General features: G+C 54.2%; 1 protein-coding gene and 1 long non-coding RNA gene across 6 annotated transcripts in view; one reads left to right on the plus strand and one right to left on the minus strand.

Annotated features, from left to right (window-relative positions):
• Positions 1-2,474: 2,474 nt before the first annotated feature.
• Positions 2,475-12,616, plus strand: LOC134557128 (uncharacterized). Of its 2 annotated transcripts, XR_010081994.1 has the most exons (6): positions 2,475-2,651; positions 4,563-4,721; positions 6,936-8,115; positions 9,243-9,481; positions 11,428-11,535; positions 11,953-12,616. It is a non-coding gene; the product is annotated as an uncharacterized LOC134557128 (long non-coding RNA). The 2 variants fall into 2 exon arrangements; XR_010081995.1 differs by lacking the exons at positions 2,475-2,651; positions 4,563-4,721 and having other exon boundaries at positions 6,734-7,022; positions 7,636-8,115.
• A 152-nt stretch (positions 12,617-12,768) lies between these two features.
• Positions 12,769-18,679, minus strand: part of MAPKAP1 (MAPK associated protein 1) — a 79,532-nt gene continuing 73,621 nt past the window's right edge. For all 4 annotated transcript variants that reach the window (XM_063409787.1, XM_063409788.1, XM_063409789.1 and 1 more), the window contains 2 exons: positions 15,076-15,173; positions 12,769-13,349 (listed from right to left, as the gene is read on the minus strand). In XM_063409787.1, the coding sequence (XP_063265857.1) occupies positions 13,224-13,349; positions 15,076-15,173 (224 nt within the window). In that variant the 3' untranslated portion in view covers positions 12,769-13,223. The remainder of the gene's footprint in view (positions 13,350-15,075; positions 15,174-18,679) is intronic.

Consider the following 18,679-nt stretch of genomic DNA (forward strand, 5'->3'; position numbering starts at 1 on the left):
CTTTGATGTTTCTGCCTTGTTCCAGTGCCATCAGCAGTTGTGCTGGGGATGGCAGTGCAAGTGTGAGCAGCTTCCCACTAACTCTGTGGTTTTGTGTTGGGCATTGCTGCTCTGTGCCATCCTCACTACCTCACAGGGAAGGTACATTGGTAAAAAAGAACCAAAATCTGGTAAAGGGGAGAGGAAGCTCTGCTGCATTGACTGCTTAGCACAGGGCTCTTCAGTTATTATTTTGAATCTGCAGCTTAGCTGTTCTAGTGGCCTGAGAGGAAGGAAATGGCTCTGACAGGACTGTGCCTGTCCCTCTGCTGGCTGCTGTTTGATGCCTTGTTGAGAATGGTCAAGTCCAAAAGGATTGTGTTTGGTGTCTTTTTCTGGGGAAGTGTTTGTTTTTCCTGATGGGGCAGGAGGATTTCTTGAGCTGCTGTGCACCCACCCAGTCCCGCTGCCGGGCAGGGCCGGGGCCGCCCTGAGCCTGGTCCCCGCAGTGTTATTGACCTTGATTCTCTCTCATTTGCATCCAGCATTTTTCATCCTCTGGAATATGGTGTTTGGGGACCTTTCCATCATTAAGTGGATTTACAGCAATTTCCTTATGTGTTTTCTCCAAGGGATTCTGTTATGAGAGGCACATTAAATCTCCATTAATACCTCATTATCCGACTGATAAGATTACCATGATAATGAGGCAGAAATTCTAATTGTTTCACTTCTTATTGTGCCTTTCATTAAATCATATACCTGGAAGTTGCTGTCAGAGTGGGGATCTCCAGCCTGCAGAGCTTGGGAGGTGACCTAGTCCTGTGAATCCAGGGTCTGTCCCATGGTACTCGAGGGATCCTGGGGTGTGCTGGCCTTTTCTCCTGGGCTCCTGTGCCTCCTGCCAGGCCTCTGCTCCATGGCCGTGCTTCCAGAAGGGTTTCCAGTGGCCCCAGGCCCTTGGCAGGCTGCACTGGGAGCACGGATTTGGAGAGGCTGTTCCACATGGCCCGGTGCCGAGGTTGTGTGAGCTCCTGAGGGTGGTTAAGCACAGGGGTGTGCAGCCTCTGTCGGAGCTGTTACAGCCCATCAGGTCAATGATCCATGAACTAAAAAGTCTCTAAGAAAGAGCAATTATTGTCTATCATGTGTCAAAGGCGCCCGTATTGACCCCGATGGATGGAGCCATTATGGGCTGTGGAGGCAGCGATCCATGAACGGGTTCATGGCAGCAGAGGCCCGGACACGCCGGCACCGCGAGGTGAGGGGGCAGGGGGGCTGCCAGGGGTCCTGCCATGGACAGCCTGAGGGGGGAATGGCTCTGCTGGGCCCAGGGCACCCGGGGGTGTCCCCCAGGGCACCCGGGGGTGTCCCCCAGCTCCTGCTCCCTTGGTGCCAGCACAGGGATTCCCTGTGACCAGCAGGCAGCCAAGCCTCACCAGGGAACACCAGAGCCCTGCTTGGCACCGGATCCACTCCGCATCCACCAGGCCACGCTGCCCTCAGCCTGCTCCTCAGGCCCCGCTGAGGAGGCAGAGGAGCCCGTGGTGGATGGGACCCCTCGCCCCGCGGGGCCGGGGCTCCCCAGGGTTCCCAAGCCTGGCACTGGCTGTGGGGCCGAGCTGCTCTGAGGGGCCCTGGCCCAGCCCGGGCTCCCGGATCTGCAGAGGAGCAGGGCAGACCCTGCTCAGGGGTCTCGGGCTCCTCCTGCGCTGAGGAGGAGATGTCTCCATAGTAACTGGCACGTTTGGAGGGCAGGGGGCGGGAGACAAAGCCAGTGCGGGAGCGGCGGGCAGCCCCCGGCACAGGGACCCCGCTGCCATCGCCTCAGCCCCGGCCCCGCTGGCCGCTGCTCCGGGAGGACACAGGGGTGGCACTGCCGCGGCAGTGTCCCCTGCCCGTGTGGCGGTGTCACCCCAGTGGCACGGGTGACTTTTGGCACCGGCCTGCAGAGCCGTGCCCAGAGCCGTGCTGAGCCACGGCGCCGGCAGAGTCGTTGGGCTGGGGTTAATCAACATTCATTCATGTTTCCAAGTGTAAATTGAGCATTTGTTTAATTATGTGTAAGCAGCAATACATTCTGGCCATTATCTAAATCACTATTTTATTTCCTGGATGTGGTTTCATAATGCCGGGTTTGTGCTCCAGCCTCTGCATCATTAACAGAGAAGAGTTAATGAATATAAAAGCGTAAAGGCTAATTACACTTTAATTTACAATCATGGTCTCATTTTGGGACCACATGAAATCTGTTTTGAAAACAATTAAAACAACCAAAAAAAAAGCCCAGAGAAGGTCTGGTGGCGGGAAGGTTTTGGCACAAAGCGGGCGGTGCCGGTGTCACCGGGGCCGGCGGGGCCGGGGCCGCCCGGGGCCGGGCCCTGCTCTGCCCTGGGCCCGCGGGTGGGACCCGGGCCGGCCCCGGGACCCGCGGGGCCCGCGCCGCTGTGGGGACAGCGCTGAGGGAGGTAAATTGGAGCACAGTTCACTGGAAAGAGATAAAGATTTATTGGGCTGCAGATGCTGAAAGCAAAATTCAGCGATAGTGCTGACTCCAGCACTTTGCAGTATTTACCACTCCTGGGGACCCAGTTCTGTGCCTCCCTGCAGGTCCGTGCCTGCTCCTCGGAGGGACGGCGGCTGGAGGTGAAGCGGCGGCAGGAGCGGTGCGGGTGAGCGGGGCCGGGCTCTGTCGCTGCAGCGCTGTCTGCGGGAGGGCGGCGCTGGCAGCCGGGATTTTGTAACCCCGGGTGCCGGGTGTGGGGGCTCCCTGCGGGCTGAGCCAGGCAGAGCCCCGGCTCTGCTGCCATCATCCATGGCAGAGGCCACCGATGAGCCAGAGCGCCTGGGCACTGCCACAGCTGATGCCATGTCCAGGCCCGGGGCAGGAAATGCTCCCACTGGCACGGGATTGTCCTTCTGGATCTGGCTGCGGGTTACAGGTGGGATCCTGGGGCCGGATGTAGGCTGGGAAGAGAGCAGGGCCCGGGGGAGCACGACTGGAGCCTGTGCTCAAGTGCTTTGCAATGGGTGAATACCTGTTTGTATCTCCCTTATTCTGAGTCCCTCAACAATGGGATAAAAGCTGTGTGCTGACACCAGGAGGGAGCAGTGGCCTCAGTGCCAGAGGCTCGTTCCCTTCTCTGGGCTGGCTGCCTGCAGCCGGCAGAGGAAATAAATCTCCCTGAGAAAACCACTTTGCTCACACAATTCCAATCCAACAGGGCATCGTGGCATCACTCACTTCTTGTTTTATTTAGCTGATAATCTTTTATTGGGCCAGTTGAGCCCTGTAGAAGCACGATGCCCTTACTTGCTGCTGTGGGTGCTCATGGCCCTGGGCACTGTGAGGGCAGCGATGCCCATCCCTGCCAGGGCTCAGCTCGGGCAGTGCTGTGGCTGTGCTGGGATGTGTCCCCAGGGTGGTGCCTTGAGCTGCTGCCCTGCAGAAGCACTGAAATCCCCGTGGTTTTGCTCACTCTGCCTGTGCTGGAGGACAGGAGTGTCCTTCCACTGCCAGGTGTCTCTGGAGGTGGCTCAGGGACATCTGCTCAGCGGGATTTACAGGACTCAGCACCCATGGGGCCAGGGGTTCTGTGGGTGCCTCTCCTGCTGGCAGATGTGTGGAGCTGGGACAGGGGAGGCTCCTTCACCAGCAGGCACCGTGACAGGCACACAGGGAAGGTGAGTGCTGGGCTGTGCCGTGCCCCCGGTCTGTGTGGGCTCCACATGCCCGGTGGTGGGAGCCCGTTCTGCCTGGGATCCTCCCGTCCCTGTCCCTCGCAGGGCTCACGCAGGAGCTGTGCCCCAGCCAGAGCCTTGTGTGTCCCTCAGATGGGTTTGTCCTCCAGTGTGTCACTAATGAACACATCCAGTGCCTGCGGCCGCTAATTGGAAGTGCTCACAATTGGGAATTCCTGTGGGTTAGGCACAGTACCTGCCCAGTACTAACAGGGATTTGACTTTCAACAATCCATGGCTACCGAGGGCAGCAGAGGAGGAGCAGCTGCAGTGCCCTGCCCACGCTGGGAGCAGCCAGTGGCACCACAGGGATCAGACCTTCATCACCCCACTACCCTGAGAAATGAGATACCCAGCCTGCAGCTGAGGGGGATGCCAGGGCTGCTGAGGGCTCCAGATATGTGGGGAGGCATTGGCCCAATGTGTTGTGTTTCATGAGGGCTCAAGGCTCACTCAGGACCCTTTGCAGTTGTGGTCACAGCTCCCCTTGGCAGCAGTGTGGGGATGCTGCTTGTGCAGGCCATCATCATCTCCCCACAGCTCCCCCTTGTCAGCATTCCCACCTTCCCACTAGTCCTTGTCATCCCAAATCCTATCAACACTGATTTGATATTTACCTCCAAATCGTGGATGAACATGTTGAACATCATCATCATCCGATGATGATTCCTCATTGACAACCACTTTTTGAGACCTGTCAGTCAGCCAATTCTTAATCCTTCTAATGTGAGCTCTATTGATATTATATACAGCTAATTTTTTAATCAAAACGTCATGAGCTATTAAATCGAATGCCGAACAGAAGCCAAAGCACACCACTGATCCTCAGTTACTTTTATTAGGTAAACTTCTAAATTCAAGGAATGAAACCAGATTTCAAGCTGGACTTCCCATCCAGCCATGCTCCTGGCTCTGCTTACAGCCCCACTTGAGACCACCTGCAGCCGTGGCAGCTCCTCAGGATGGACACGACTTTCCGCAGGATGGACACGACTGGAGGGGTGAGTGTGGCCGGAGGGAGAGCGTGGGCTGGTCGTGCCGGGGGAGGGCTGGGTGCCAGGGCAGAGCTGCTGCTGGGATAGAGGAGCCACGTCCAGGCCACTTCACAGTTAAAGTCTTGGTGGGGAAATGGGAATTTTCCTCCTGTGCTGGATGCAGCCTCTGACCTGAAAAAGGCGGCGCAGGCTCCCCGGATGCGCGGCGCAGGAGCAGGCGTGCAAATGCGATATGACAGCGCAAGACACACCAATATGGTTACCAGCTGTCCGGCCGCCACCGGGCCCCGCTGCCCGCCAAGGCGATGCCCCCTCACAGATGCATTTCGGGGGGAGGAGGGAGGGCAGGGCAGGGCCGGGCTCGGGCACGTACGTGCGGGCAGGCACACGCTGCCCCCTGCCAGGGCGCTGGGATGGCACCAGCGCCCGTCGCACCGGGACCAGCCCGAGTCGCCCCTGTTGGTGCTCGGGTGCAGTTTGGGTGCCTGTGCCACTGTGGCTGAGCTTTGGGACCCCTGCCCAGAGCCAGGTGAGCCAGGCTGCTGGCAAGCCCCCTGCCTAGAGACCCCCTCCAACTGCCCCCCGTGGGGGCTCCTGCACTGGTCCATCCAGCATAAGGCCGCTTGCCCAGCTCTGTCCCCTCCAGCTCAGCCAACCCTCTGTAAATCTGAATTAATAAGGTTGCACAGCTACAGACACAAGAACATGGGCTGTGTCTTGTCTTTGTCGATCAATGCTTTCTATCATCCCATAAAGCTGATTAAAAAGCAGAGCAGTTCATCTCACCAGGTTCCGCATCCCAACATTATAAATTTGATATTCCAGTTAATGATTGTCAGCACTGGCGGAGGACACGGAAGCTGGTCAGTATTTGTAGTTTATAATTAATATTGGAGCATTGGATTTTATATATAATATTGGAGCGTTGCTGCAGAGGGCACCAAGCGGAATTTGGGATGGTTAGGAATTTATTATCCCTAAAATGCCAAAGAGCAAGAGAAAGGCAGTTTGTGTGTCCAGCACTGGCCATGCCAGAGGGACACAGAGTGACCAGTGTGACCTACATGGTCACCAGCCCCACACCCGTGTCCCCAGGGTCAGCCGAGGGGGTCAGCCACATCCCAGCCCTTCCCTGCTGTCCGTGGGGAAGCTGCACTGAACAGATGTCTCTGTCCCAGCTCTGGACACAGGGATGTTGGTCCCTCAGGCTAGACGGTGACCTGGTTGCCGATGCCAGCTGCTTGGAGAGCCCGTGGGTGGGTGGTGCTGTGCCCCCTGTCTGGCAGCCCCGCCGGGGTCGCAGTCCCTCGATGGCTGCAGTGGCTGCTCCTCCCCAGCTCTGTGGCACGGGGCAGAAAATGCCACCAGTGCAGCCCACGGTCACTGCCTGGGCCAGCACAGGTGACCGGGGACTTTGTCCAGAGGTAAGAGACTTGACCCCAAAGGAACGTCCTGAGCTGTTTCTCTGGGGTAAAACCCCATAACCTGACCAGATTCGCGGTGTCAGACCCTCATGTCCTGGAGCCGTGAGGTGCACGGGGGGTTGAGGGGGTCACTGGCCCTCCAGACAGGAGCAGGGACAGGGACAGGAAAAAGAACAGGAACAAGGACACAGAAAGGACAGGGGGGCGGGCAGGGCCAGGCCGTGGCGGTGGTCGCGCAGCCTGTGCCGCCGGAGGCTGCGGCCGGCGGCCTCAAGGTGGCACCGTAAGAGTGGGAACAGCGCGGCAGAACAAAGGCACAGCGGAGAGCGCCCGGCTGAGAGCCCCCGCTCAGAGCCGAGAGCCCCCAGCCCCGAACAGAGCCCCCACCCTGCACAGAGACTCCCAGCCCCTCTCAGAGCCCCCGTTCAGCACTGAGCCCCCCTCACAGAGACCCCCCAGCCCCGCACAGAGCCCCCAGCCCCGCACAGAGCCTCCACTCAGACCCCCCAGCCCCCACAGACCCCCCAGCCCTGCACAGAGCCACAGAGGACAGAACCCTGGACAGAACAAGAGGGTTCCGGTGCCACCGGCACCATCCCAGCACTGGTGAGGAGCACGGGGCCGTGGCGGTGGCAGGATGGGCCCTTGGGGCACCCACGAACCCAGCGTGAGGCTCTGCATGGCCCGGGGCTGTGTCAGCACAGCTCAGAGGGGACCGGGCTGACGCTGTGTGTCAAACATCCCCCGTCTCCAGGGATTTTGGGGGCGGTTGTGATGTTTTTGTGTGTTTCTCCAGGCACGGGAAGGCGGATGCCGTGTGTGTGGTGTGGGGCCAGTGCCACTGGAGATGATGGCATGGATCCACCTGACCCTTTGGTGCCAGGTATGATGCTGGGATTCCCAGCTCCCTTTCCCTTCAGGGACGGGGATGCTGATCCTGAAATGCAGCCCAAACCCCCTGGAGGGTGTGTGGTGTCCCCTGCCCGGCTCCCGCTGGCTGCCAGGGCGCGGGAGGTGCCCCTGAGCTAATTGGAGTGTGCTGAGGAGGGACCCGCTCAGCCTTGACACTGAGACCTAAACTTGCCGTAAAACCAAATGGATACACACACCCACATCCACGAGGCTTTTAGTTCAGCAACAAGTGAATCCATCAAAACCCAGCACCTAATTTAATAGCAATAATGAAAGGTGTGCGTCACTATTAATTTAAGCACTCCAACATTAGCCTTGCACTTAGAAACCAGCAAGGCAAAGCTATTTACAAATGAATGTACCAGGGCAATAAATTGAAAGGACTGGTCTGACCTGCGGTGGCGGCTTTCTTCATTTATACATAGATATATTTCTATAGATGCATTTATTCCCATCTCTTTAGCGAACTCTCCCTAATTAAGTTGAAGTGGCAGTGGAAGTGTGGCAGTAAGTGTGGAAAGAAGCTGCTGAAAACGTATTTAATTCATTATAAATAATCTTTGATACCGTGGGGTTGCATAAAGGTTTCAGTATCAGAGCAGGACACCGAGGAAGGCCAAGGAGATCATCTGCACACAGTGGGAGCGTCTGCATCCCGTGGTTTGACGTCCTCGTGCCAGGGAAGGGGGAGCACGGCTGGCAGGAGCAGGGTAAGGCCCACAGACACGGGGCTCTGGCTCCCCGTGGCCCCAGGAGGGTAATGTATGTGAGGAGGAAGGTGTATGTCACCCACATTAAAGGAGTTTAATGTGCTCAGAGTCACATTATTGTACCCTTGCAGAATACATTATCTGCGCGCTGCCTTCACAGGCTGTCACCTCGCAGAGAGGCTGCAGAGTTCCTGGAAACCATTATCAGCCTCTAATGATATTATCAAAATTGGAGCACTCGTGGCACGGCGGGGGCTGAGGATTCATCCCTGCTGCCACCACTCTGCGTGCCCTGAGAGCCCCTGGGAGCAGCAGGACAGGACTGTGGCACCAAGGATCCTCCTCCAGAGCACAGTGAGTGATGGACTGGGGGGTGCAGAGGCCATGGGGGCCCCTGCGTGGCCCAGGGAGCCACTGTGAGCACTGGGGTTGGCACCTTGGGCAGGGGCACCTGCACCTGCCCCACAGGATCTGTGGAGGAGCCCAGCCCATGGGGCAGTGCCCACCACACCCCACTCCAGGGTGCCCTTCCTGTGACGCCAGTGACCCTGAGCCCTGCTCTGCCCTCTCCCTGGCTGGTGGCACTACAAAAAAACAGAGTCGTCTTTTTTGGAGTGTAATCTTCTGCCTGCGACAAGGAGCCACGCAAACTGATAAATTGCAGATTAAACGAGTGCCACACTCCACTCCAGCCCTGGCTGTTAATTCCCCTGTTGTGCAATTCCCGGCTCTCAGGGCCTGTCAATTCCAGCTAATCGCAGGAGGCACTAAAACACTCTGCCCTGACAGCCCCGGATCGAGGCACCCCTGACTCCCGGCTCAGGTGGATTGCACGCATCACTTATGCACAAATCAGCAATATGCCAGCAGGGAGGAATTATGTCCGATGACAGCCCAGACATGAGGTACATATTGCAGAGCCGGCGAGCCCCAGCCGCCGTGACAGATTGCGGCGCGGGGCTGCGCTGGTGCGGGAGCAGATCCCGGCTGCGGCGGCCCCGAGCGCACCCGGAGCCACCGGCACCGCGCCCGTGCCGCGACAGGACCGGGCGGCACTGCCGGCCTGCCCCTCCCTGCCCTGTCCCCGTTCTTGTCCCCATCCTGGTCAGTGCCACGGCCCAAAGGGGCAAAGGGAAAATAGGGGAAAACGGGTCTGGGAATGGCACCGTGGGCACAGGGACTGTCCCACCCAGGATGAGGGGTGCCAGAACATCCCGTGCCCAGCCGGGGTGGGGACCAGCCCTGCTGAGCCCCACTCAGCCCAGCCCAGCTCTGCTGTAACATTTAACTTGTCGTAGTCTGTGATCCTGAAAAGCTGAAATTAATGACAGCCTTGCAGTTGCTCATTAATAATTGCTTCATTACTGTACGCAGTTGCAGCCTCCTGACAATAACGGGGTTTGCTGGTGTATTTCTAATTATCTGGCATTTCAGCTCCCTAATAGAGTCCCGGTGCTCCCTGACGAGACCTTGTTCTCCAGCAGGAGCCCAGCTCAGCCCCCGAGCCTGCAGCAGCCCGTGTGCTCCTTCACCTGCAGCTCCTGGGAAGAGGCTGAACCGCCCTGGCCAGGCCCCGTGCAGGACTGGGGGCACCAGGACCCTCCACGCCTGGGCTGAGCCGTCCCACATCCCCATCGCACGCCTGGAGCTTGTGCTGAGGTCGGTTTGGGAGCAAAGACAGCGGGAGAGCTCCAGCTGGGAGCTCCAGCGCTCTAAGCAGGTACGTGCCTGTGGCTGGCAGTGCTCACTGTGGTCATGACTGTCCCCTTGGCCATACCACGGCCACACCACGGCCACCCCCACGGCCACACCACGGCCGTCTCCACAGCCTCACTCCAGCCATGCCCGTGGCCATGGCAGCCCTGGTGCTGCCCCTTGGGGGTGTCCCAGCCTGGTGAGCAGAGCCAGGAGGAGGTGCCAGAAGCCTCAGTGGGTGCCTGGGGCCAGGCTGGCTTGGCCGTGGTGGTGGCCGTGGTGTTGGCTGTGGTGTCGGCCGTGGTGGAGAGGAATTCCAGCTCCTCCCAGAAATCCGCCCAGCTGCAGTGGCGGTGGCAGGGGGGTTGTGGTGGTGGCAGTGGCAGGGGGGTTGTGGCAGTGTCCCCAAGCTCACAGTGTGGAAATGACCACTTGTGCCCCACGGCAGCCCCTGCCACCGGCTCCCAGCCCGTTCCGGCACACGCAGCCCCCGCTCTCCCACCTGGGGAGGGGGCTCATTTGTAGTTAAAAATCTATTGTGACTTGTCAGAAAAATGAATAAATGAGCACATTATTTTTTCATTTTGGAGCTCAGCATCTGTTTGTCTAATCAAGAAAGAGAACTGGGAAAGTCAACCAGGGCTGACGCACACATTTTATTTAACTTTTCCTCTGTCAAAGGAGTTTAAATGTGTAATGAACAGGCCATGGTGATTTGAAATATAATCCCATTACTCTGATGAGATTACCCAGGCTGTGAGAGTTCACAAATCATGCTTAGGGTTTTTAGAGTGAACAACACCCTGTTGAGATTTTTTTTTTCTCTTTTTGCATCTAAGCAGAGGTGTGTGGGGAGAATAGAACACGACAGTGCTTAACCCTTCACACAGTGCAGCAGCAGCATGGGGCTGTGCCCAGGTCCTTGGTGACCCTGAGATGTCACATGGCCACGGCAGCGATGCCAGGGAGCAGCTCCTGGCCAGGGCACGCTCCTGCTGGCCCCGCTGGCCGCGTGCCCCCTGTGCCCACAGCTCCCTGTCCTCGCCGCCGTCCTTGTCCCGGCGCTGCACAGGGCTGGGATGTGATTTAAGGGGCATTAATTTCAGCTGCAGCAGCAGCACCCAGCCCCACCCGCCACCACAGCAGCGCATTTCCATGAATTCATGGGCCCATTACAAACATGTCTCCATAAATAACTCCCCCCATTAATCTCAGGGCTGCACCCACTGCTGTGTGATGGGTTTCGCCTGCTTGTCCTGGTGCCAGGCCTCAGCCCCGCCTGAGGGGCAGCTGCAAAACCCCTGGGATGCTCCAGACTCCCACCAACCCAAAACCAAGGTTAGTGCCTCTGGCTGGAATTGGTCCTCTGGGAGCTCATGGCAAACCCCTGTGGAGCCCAGGGAGAGCATCAAGTGCTCTTGGGTGCCAGCATGTGCCAGGGTGCCCTGGGTGTCCCCTGCTCCAAGGTCACTCTGGTGTTCTCCTATGCTCTGACAAAGCCAAGGAGCTGGGGGGGCGTTGTCTCTGTGGACAGGGCTCCTCTGACAGCAGGAGTCAGAGAAAATTCAGGGAATCTCTGCTGCCTCCAGCAGCTGCCTGCGTGCGGCGGGCCGGAGTCACCCTCGGCGCGCCGCGGCCGCGCTGCTCTGCCCGGTAGCAGGGATGGAGGAACAGCTTGCCTTGCTGACCCAGTTGAATGCCCATCTGACTCAATTACATCTACAGCTACCGGGGAAAGACCAGCCCGTGTGGCTCCGTGCTCAGCTGTGCACACACTGCAGCCATGAGCGTGGGTTAACTCCTTCAGAAACGCCGAGGAGCCCAAGTGTCTGTTCTGGGGGAGGGATGCTCAGCTCCTGGAATGCTGGATCTTTCCAGGATTTAAGGAAGGTTTCCTGTGTGCCATGTATCAAACAGAATGTGATCGTTGGAAGAAAATTTCCTTTTTAACTGTCAGTGGCTCTTTTGCAGCAAATAAACTCACGTTGGGCTCCTCACCCAGCCTGGGAACAGCCTCCAGCAGCAGCCGCTGTCCGTCCATCCCTGCCTGGGCCCCAGGGACACCCACACCAGGAACAGGTGAGGAGGGCTGTGAACACAGCTGGTCTGGGCAAGGGACTGTGCCACAGATGTCACAGACAGCAGAGATGTTGAGTTTTTTAGGCTCTACTGAGAGCAAACCTGCACATGCTGAATCCCTGCTGATAATAAATACACGTGAGGGGGTGGCAACAGCACTATGGCCATGGAAACAGGAGATTGCTGCAGTTTCTGCTACCAAATAGGCAATTTTTCAGTTCAGTTAAAAAGAATTGAAACTGGGTGGCCAAAGAACATTCACAGAGCAACTTTAATGTTAAATATTTCACAGAGTCAGTTAAAAGAGTCATTTACAATGAAGGGGCTTTTCCCATTTTATCTGTGCTGCATTTGCACATAGAAAATATTTAAAAAATTAATCGAATACTATAAAATAGTGTTTCTCTTGTTTTGCAGATATCATGGAAGACTGTACAGGGAGGCCTGGCCTCGGTGGTGCAGGGCTGAGCCACAGAAACCCAGAACATAAACACAACAGGTGAGACCCAGACCCTCCCCTGCCCAGGGGCTGCTCCCACGTGCTGTGTTAAGGCTCAGGAAGTTTTCTCTGTACAAAAGCAAGGTGGGAGGCTGGCAGAGGGTGGGCAGTGGCCCAGGGAGCTGCCCCCAGCCCCGTGGGGAACAGGGCAGTTCTACGACAGTGGGATCCGTGTGCAGAGCTCCAGTGACCTGGAGAGATGGAAGAAAGACACCTCTGGTGAATTCAACCAAAAAATGCAGCTCTGGGTCTCAGCAATCCATTCCTGTGTTCCCTGATGTACTAAGGATGAACAAGGCCAAGATAGTTACAAATCCCAGTACAAAGTACATCTTAATTTTTATTGTTAAAGAATAATATTGAGAGGTGAAGGCATTTCTCAGTCCCCGGGGGCAAGGTGCCTCAGTGGCTGTGCCAGCCCCGGGGTGGCAGCAGCTGAGGGTCCCTGGCAGGAGGATTCTCCTCTCCACCTCCAAGACGTGGATTCCCAACCACCGTGCTGCCTCCAGCAAGGAACTTCCAATACCGCATTTGCAAAGCTGAAAAGCACAGTTAAATAAAAATATTTTTGAACAAAACAAACACAACAGACTCGGCTGTCTCAGCGCTCCCTCGCTAAGCGCTCCCCTGCCATGGCTGCTGTTCCTGGCTCACGGATGCCTCCTGCACTTCAGAAACAGAAGTGAAACCATCTGGGACTGCAGCCTCCCCCCAAAAGAACTGTGCATCATATGGACCTTGAAAAAGATTACATCTGTTTATTAATAGTAAAAATGGATACATTTGTCCTACATTTTGTTTTTAGAAATTTGATCATGTCACAAGCAATACCTGCGTGTACGTGGGTGGATTACAGATGTATATAATTTATTTTAACCAGGCTGTGAAATAATATGTAATCACATCTCTTCTTGTGATTGTACATAATACAGTAATTAAATGATGCCAGTCTACGTCATTCTCTTATTTCTAATCAAAGGAACCTGAAGCGTAACAGTCTTCTTTCCGGCTGATATGGCTCTTTATTTCTGTCACAGGGGAGGCCTCCCCTCTCCACGGAGGGATGATCTTCCAGCCGTGAGAGACGGGATAATTCAGATTCCTTCCCGCCGCTCCCGGGCAGCAGGAGCAGCGCGGGCTCCGGGCGGGAGCGGCTCCGACGCGGCGCGGGCTCTCCTCGAGCTCGGCCTCACTGCTGGCCAGACTTCTTCTCCTTCTGGAAGCTAAAGCTCGTCCTCCTGCTCAGTTTTCTTTGTTTCTGAGCAAAATAATCCGCTCTGGCTGTGCTTGCTCGCGACTCTAGGATATAGTTAACCTGCAAGACACGAGGGGGTGTTTAACAGCCCGGGCTGGGCAGGGCTCTGGTGTGCCTGGTCCCAGCACCGCCAGCACAATGATGGCAGAGACAGCCCAGAGAGAGCCCTGGGCTGTCCTCCTGTGTCCCTTGTCCCGTTTTGGGCCACCCAAACCTCTGGGGAAGGCAGAGAGCTGTGCAGACCTCCCAGGGTTGGGATAATGCAGTAATGAGCATCAATAAAGGATCTTATCAGCCCCAGTAAAAAGAATTCTTCCATTATGATGTTTGCATACTCAGCTAATCTCAGAGTTTCCCTGTGTTTTGGCACATTTTACTTGATGAAAGCATTTTAAAATGATATTTAACAAGCCTGCTACTCCCTAAATTTATTATCTCCAATGCTTTGTGATAATCTCAGAGATAATTTTAATGGAAGGTTAATGCAAGAATCAAAAAGATAAAAATGCCCTTTGGTCTGTCATTAGCTGGTTAATATGCTGTGGCTTAAAACTTGCACAATTTTATGCACTGTAGAGTGTTTCACTTTCATTGCATATTACAGCTTAAGGCATAAAAATATAGGGAATTTTCATGGTCAATAAAGTTTCAGTCCTTCTCACTTGATCATCTAAAAAGCCTAATTTGAAAAGTCTGATTTTTCTGTGCTCCCTAATGCTGATGGAATTGAAAACAAACCAGTGACTTGTGCACAAAACCAGAGAATGTTCTATATAAACAAACTGGAACTTAGGAAAAAAGTACTGCTCAATATTTTCTCTTGAATATTCATATTATTGACAGTAAACCTTTTTTTTTAGCCTTTGTTTATGACCAGTCTCAGATATGTGGAGTCACCATCCCTGGAAGTGTTCAAAACCTGAGATGTGGCATGGGGACTTGGGCAAAGGTTGGACTTGATGATCTTGGAGGTCTTTTCCTCCATGATTCTGCTGCTTTTCCTTAATGAGTCTACGATTCCATGATTCCAAGTGTTTGGGATTGCAATAGCTGATCTGAGATAAAGTGGGATACAAGAATTGGCCTAACAGCTCACAAAACAGAAACCCCTCAAACACTCTGACCTTCTGTGTAATGAATAAAAGTTATTTCATCTCACATCAGTTGTTTAACAATCCTCTAAACTCCACACAGCCAATAAAAGCAAACATAACAGATGGTTTGCCAAAATTACTGCTTTTGAATTTTGACTTGCTACGAAAGATGAACTTGTGGAAAATTCCGTTTAATCTTTCAAGAGTGGAACAAAAATTTGTTTCCCAAAGCAAGGGAGTTTGTGTCTGTACAGAGCCCAGAGGAAAGCAAAGAGTCCTGAGAGAGGATCGGGGTAAAAAGCCCCTGTGGGCTGTGTAGGGACACCTGAGTGTGGGGCTGAGCTGTGAGGGGCAGGACACCCAACCCCTGCACAGCACGGAGCTGGAGGGAGAAACTACCTGGGCACAATAGAATTTGGTAGTTTCCTACCAAGTTCCACAGAAAAAGGTGTCTCTATTAGCTAGAAACAAGCACAAAAGGAAATGCTACACCCAGACAGGCAGTGGCTGTGTGGCTGTTTGAAGGATGAATAAAACAGCAGGCGTGGAGCAGCCATCCTGGCAGGTTAAACACACCCCAGTGGTCCTCAGGCACTGCACCCTCCTGTGTTTCCAGAGCCTCCTGAACACTCACATGTCTAACAAGTGGTAAAACACTAAGATTTTGGGTCACGTTAAATTTTAATACTCACCTTCAGTACAATTTCGTTGACAGTAGCAGCATCTGATTCAAAGTAAAGGTGTTTGTAGTCATGATTGCTTAGATATGTAAGTTTAAATATTGCATGACCTGCAAAGATAAGAAAAAAACTGCTTAGAATATTCCTGTAAAGTTTGAGCAGAGCTCGTGTGCCTGACAGAAGAAACCCACAGATGGTGATCTCAGCGTACCATCAGCACGACAGAAGGAAGCAATGAAATGCTGACAGGCTTCTCATGTCATTTCAATTTAAGGCAAGTGGTGGCTTACAGGAGCAGCTGAACTCCAGTCAATAAAGTTCCTTTTCCCATCACATCCCCACTGCAGGAAACGCAAAAATCCATCAAATGCCTGGTTAGCTCTGCTCGGCCCACGACGGCGCCGCCGCTCAGCCACCGCGCCCGCGGCCGCTCCCGGGGCGCCCACTGCCCCAGGAGAAGCCTTGCACTGGAGAGAAAATGGGAATTAATCCCACAGCACCTCCCAAACCTTCCTCCCAGAACACCACGCCAGCCCAGCCAGGGGCACCAACCGCACGGCACCGAGGGACGCGCCGGGGCTGGGCCACCCTTCCCACACGAGGGAAAAGCAAATTAAACTCCAACTGTGACCTGCTGGCACCTTCCTGGGGCCCGGGGCTGTCCCAGACAGAGGTGCCACGTGCTGGCCCCGTGGGCACGCGGTGCTGGCCCGGCCCCCGCGGATCCGACACGCGGCGCCCGGAGGAACGGCTGGGGCAACACAAAGGAAGGCAAAATATCCCTCACTTGTATGGATGCTGATGGCTTCAAAATTAAAATTAAATCTATTCTGTACATGATGTTTTTCCAACGGTTTTCTAATTTATTCAGTTCAACAGTCAAAGTTAGCAATCCATAAAGTAACAGCCACATTACTGTAAATCCAGGTCTTTCCTGCAGGAAAGCTAATTGGAAATCTTATTTACATTATCTAATTCTCCAGATTTCCAAAAAGTGACTGATATATGCTCAGATTGGTGGCCAGGAAATTTGAGATGCAAGTATTTTATCGTGGCATGTTAATTAAACACCATTATGATGCACTAATCTGGAATATAAATTCTGTATTGAAAAATTGGCTAATAATAATAATAAAAACCCAACCCTTTAAATCATTTGACAAATGATGCCTCAGTGGTACTAAAAATGCGGAATTCCAAGCTGGGAGCTCATCAGCATGTTAATGCATGCAGCTCTGCCTGGAACACAGCATCTTAATGATTCCAAAAGTGCCAGTGCCCCACTCCTGGGGATGGGACACAGCACCGTGCTCCACCAGCTCCCACCATTTCCCTTGGCCTTTGAACATTCCACACCAGTTACCAGAAATGGCACAAAACAGGCTCAGAGGAGCCCAGTGAGCTGCTGCAGGTGGGGTTTTGGAAAGCTCCTGGGTAATTCTTGCTGTGGATCCAGACAAACCTGTGCAGAGGTTCCTGCTCCCCCGGGCGCCCGGCCACGCGTCCCTCGGGCACCGCCCTGCCCAGGGCAGCGCTCCAAGGGCAGCTCCCGGGGCACTGAGGCTGCAGGTGCTGCTGCTGGCAGGAACTGGCCACGGGTGGCTCCCGGGAGCTGCCAAACCCTGCAGAACACACAGCCCCGGCCTGCTGGGACTGCTGGGGAGCAGAAAGAAGCCAAGAAGACTTTTCCTTAGAAAGCCCCATTACAGCATCATGTTTATGGGCTCCAAGTCCACAACACACTACTTACAGCATGAAATATGAGCGCACTGAAATCCTAACTGGCACTTTGCTCTGCTACTCTTCTAGCCAGATGGAATTTATGAATTGTGAGATTGATTTCCATTTCCAAGAGTGCTTAAATATGTGATGTACCTCTTTCCAATAGAGCACCACCCCTGACAATTCTGAGATCAATAGGAGCGTCCATGGTTTGATGTTTCCGTGTGAGAGGATCTGGTAACAAACAGCAGCTCCTACTGCATGTGATGGGGGATTTAAAGCAAATGCAGATGCTGCACAAGCAGCTGTTAGCATCACTCCACACAGCCATGGCTGGGTGTTTGCAGGGAACCTCACTGCCCTGCAATCTGGATCAATCAGCTGCACAACAACAGAAAATCCACGTTATTCCCAACCACGTTTGTCTGTTCAAACAGTTATGGAAAGCAAATGGAATGACAGAAACTCAGCTGTTACCAACAGCTTTTGTCACGGGGCAGACACAGCCCAGGGTGAGCCCAGCACAGCCAAGGGCTCTGTGCCAGTGCCCCTGGAGCCCCTCAGCAGCCCCAGCAGGGCTGGGCCCAGCCGTGCCACGGCCCCGCTGCAGCAGAGCAGAGCAGAGCAGCCTCTCCCCGCTGCTGCCCTCGGCCCAGCTTGCACTGATAAATCCTCAGCCCCAGCACTAATGGGTTCTGTGTGGTTATCCTGGAGAGCAGCCTGCAGCCGCCGACGGAAGGGCAGGATGCTAATTCACTGGGAATTCACCAAGGAGAGCTCATTTACTCCTTCAGCACCGCTCTCACGTTCAGCTGCTCACCCCATCTCCTGATTTTTAGCACCACTGCACTGCCAACGAGGCGAGGGAAGAGGCCCTGCAGCGCTGCAGCTCCCGGGTCTGCCCACCCTTCCCAGGGCTGCTGGAGCTCCCCGTGCCACCTCCACCCTGCCCGCCAGCCCCAGCCTCTGCATGGCCCCACGCTCACACACAGCACCCAGAAATCCTCTGCAATTCCAGCTCCAGAACTACTGACCACAGAGTGCTTGTACAGGCAACAGTGAATCTTCTGCTAATTTCTTCAGTCTTGGGAAAACACCCAAACCCTTGGTGGGCCTCACACTGCACCTGACACAGGTGAAAAATAATCACTCTAACCTAGGTAATAAGCTCCTTTTATCAAAGTCTAAAAAATACACTTTTTGCCTGGAAAACAAGGATATGAATTAGTACAAGAAAAGATAAAAAGGTATTTTTTTACTGAATCTGCCAAGACTAGAAAGTTTTTCTTCCGTCCCTCCCACCCCACAATTCAGCCCTTACCCAAACCCTCTCTGCCAACAGAATGCAGGGAATTAAATCGCTAATTAGATGGGGAATGAAAAGAATATTCATGAATTGGACAAAGCAGAAAACAAACAAACACTGGAAATGCAAATTTATGTTAATTTTTCAATATACCTTGATGATTGCTTTGTCATTATAGGGCCATAAGGCAGAAGTCAACAATTAAGAGTTATTAGTAGAATAAATAGCTGGAGAAGGACTCTCTGAAGAACAAAGCACTCATGGACATCATTTGACATCACTGATTCTCACTGCTTCAAAAACTGTGACCTCAACAGGCTCAGACCCTGAAATCTCTTCTCATGGGCCCAGAAAGGATGCAAAAGGATTAGAAATACACCAGTAGAAGGCAAGGAAAGAGGATAATAAAATGTGCATCAGCAATACTTTTGTACAAAGACACATTTCCTTCAAACCCTGCACGAGATGGGGGAGCCTCACCTCTGCAGCCACTGCTGTACTTCACCCAAAGCACTGGGGAGGGCTCAGCTCTCTGAAATCCACGTGTGATACCTCAGAAACGATGCCCTGACCCTGGAGAAAGGCCTC

Source organism: Prinia subflava, chromosome 12 (assembly GCF_021018805.1).
Source record: "Prinia subflava isolate CZ2003 ecotype Zambia chromosome 12, Cam_Psub_1.2, whole genome shotgun sequence".
NCBI lineage: Eukaryota > Metazoa > Chordata > Aves > Passeriformes > Cisticolidae > Prinia > Prinia subflava.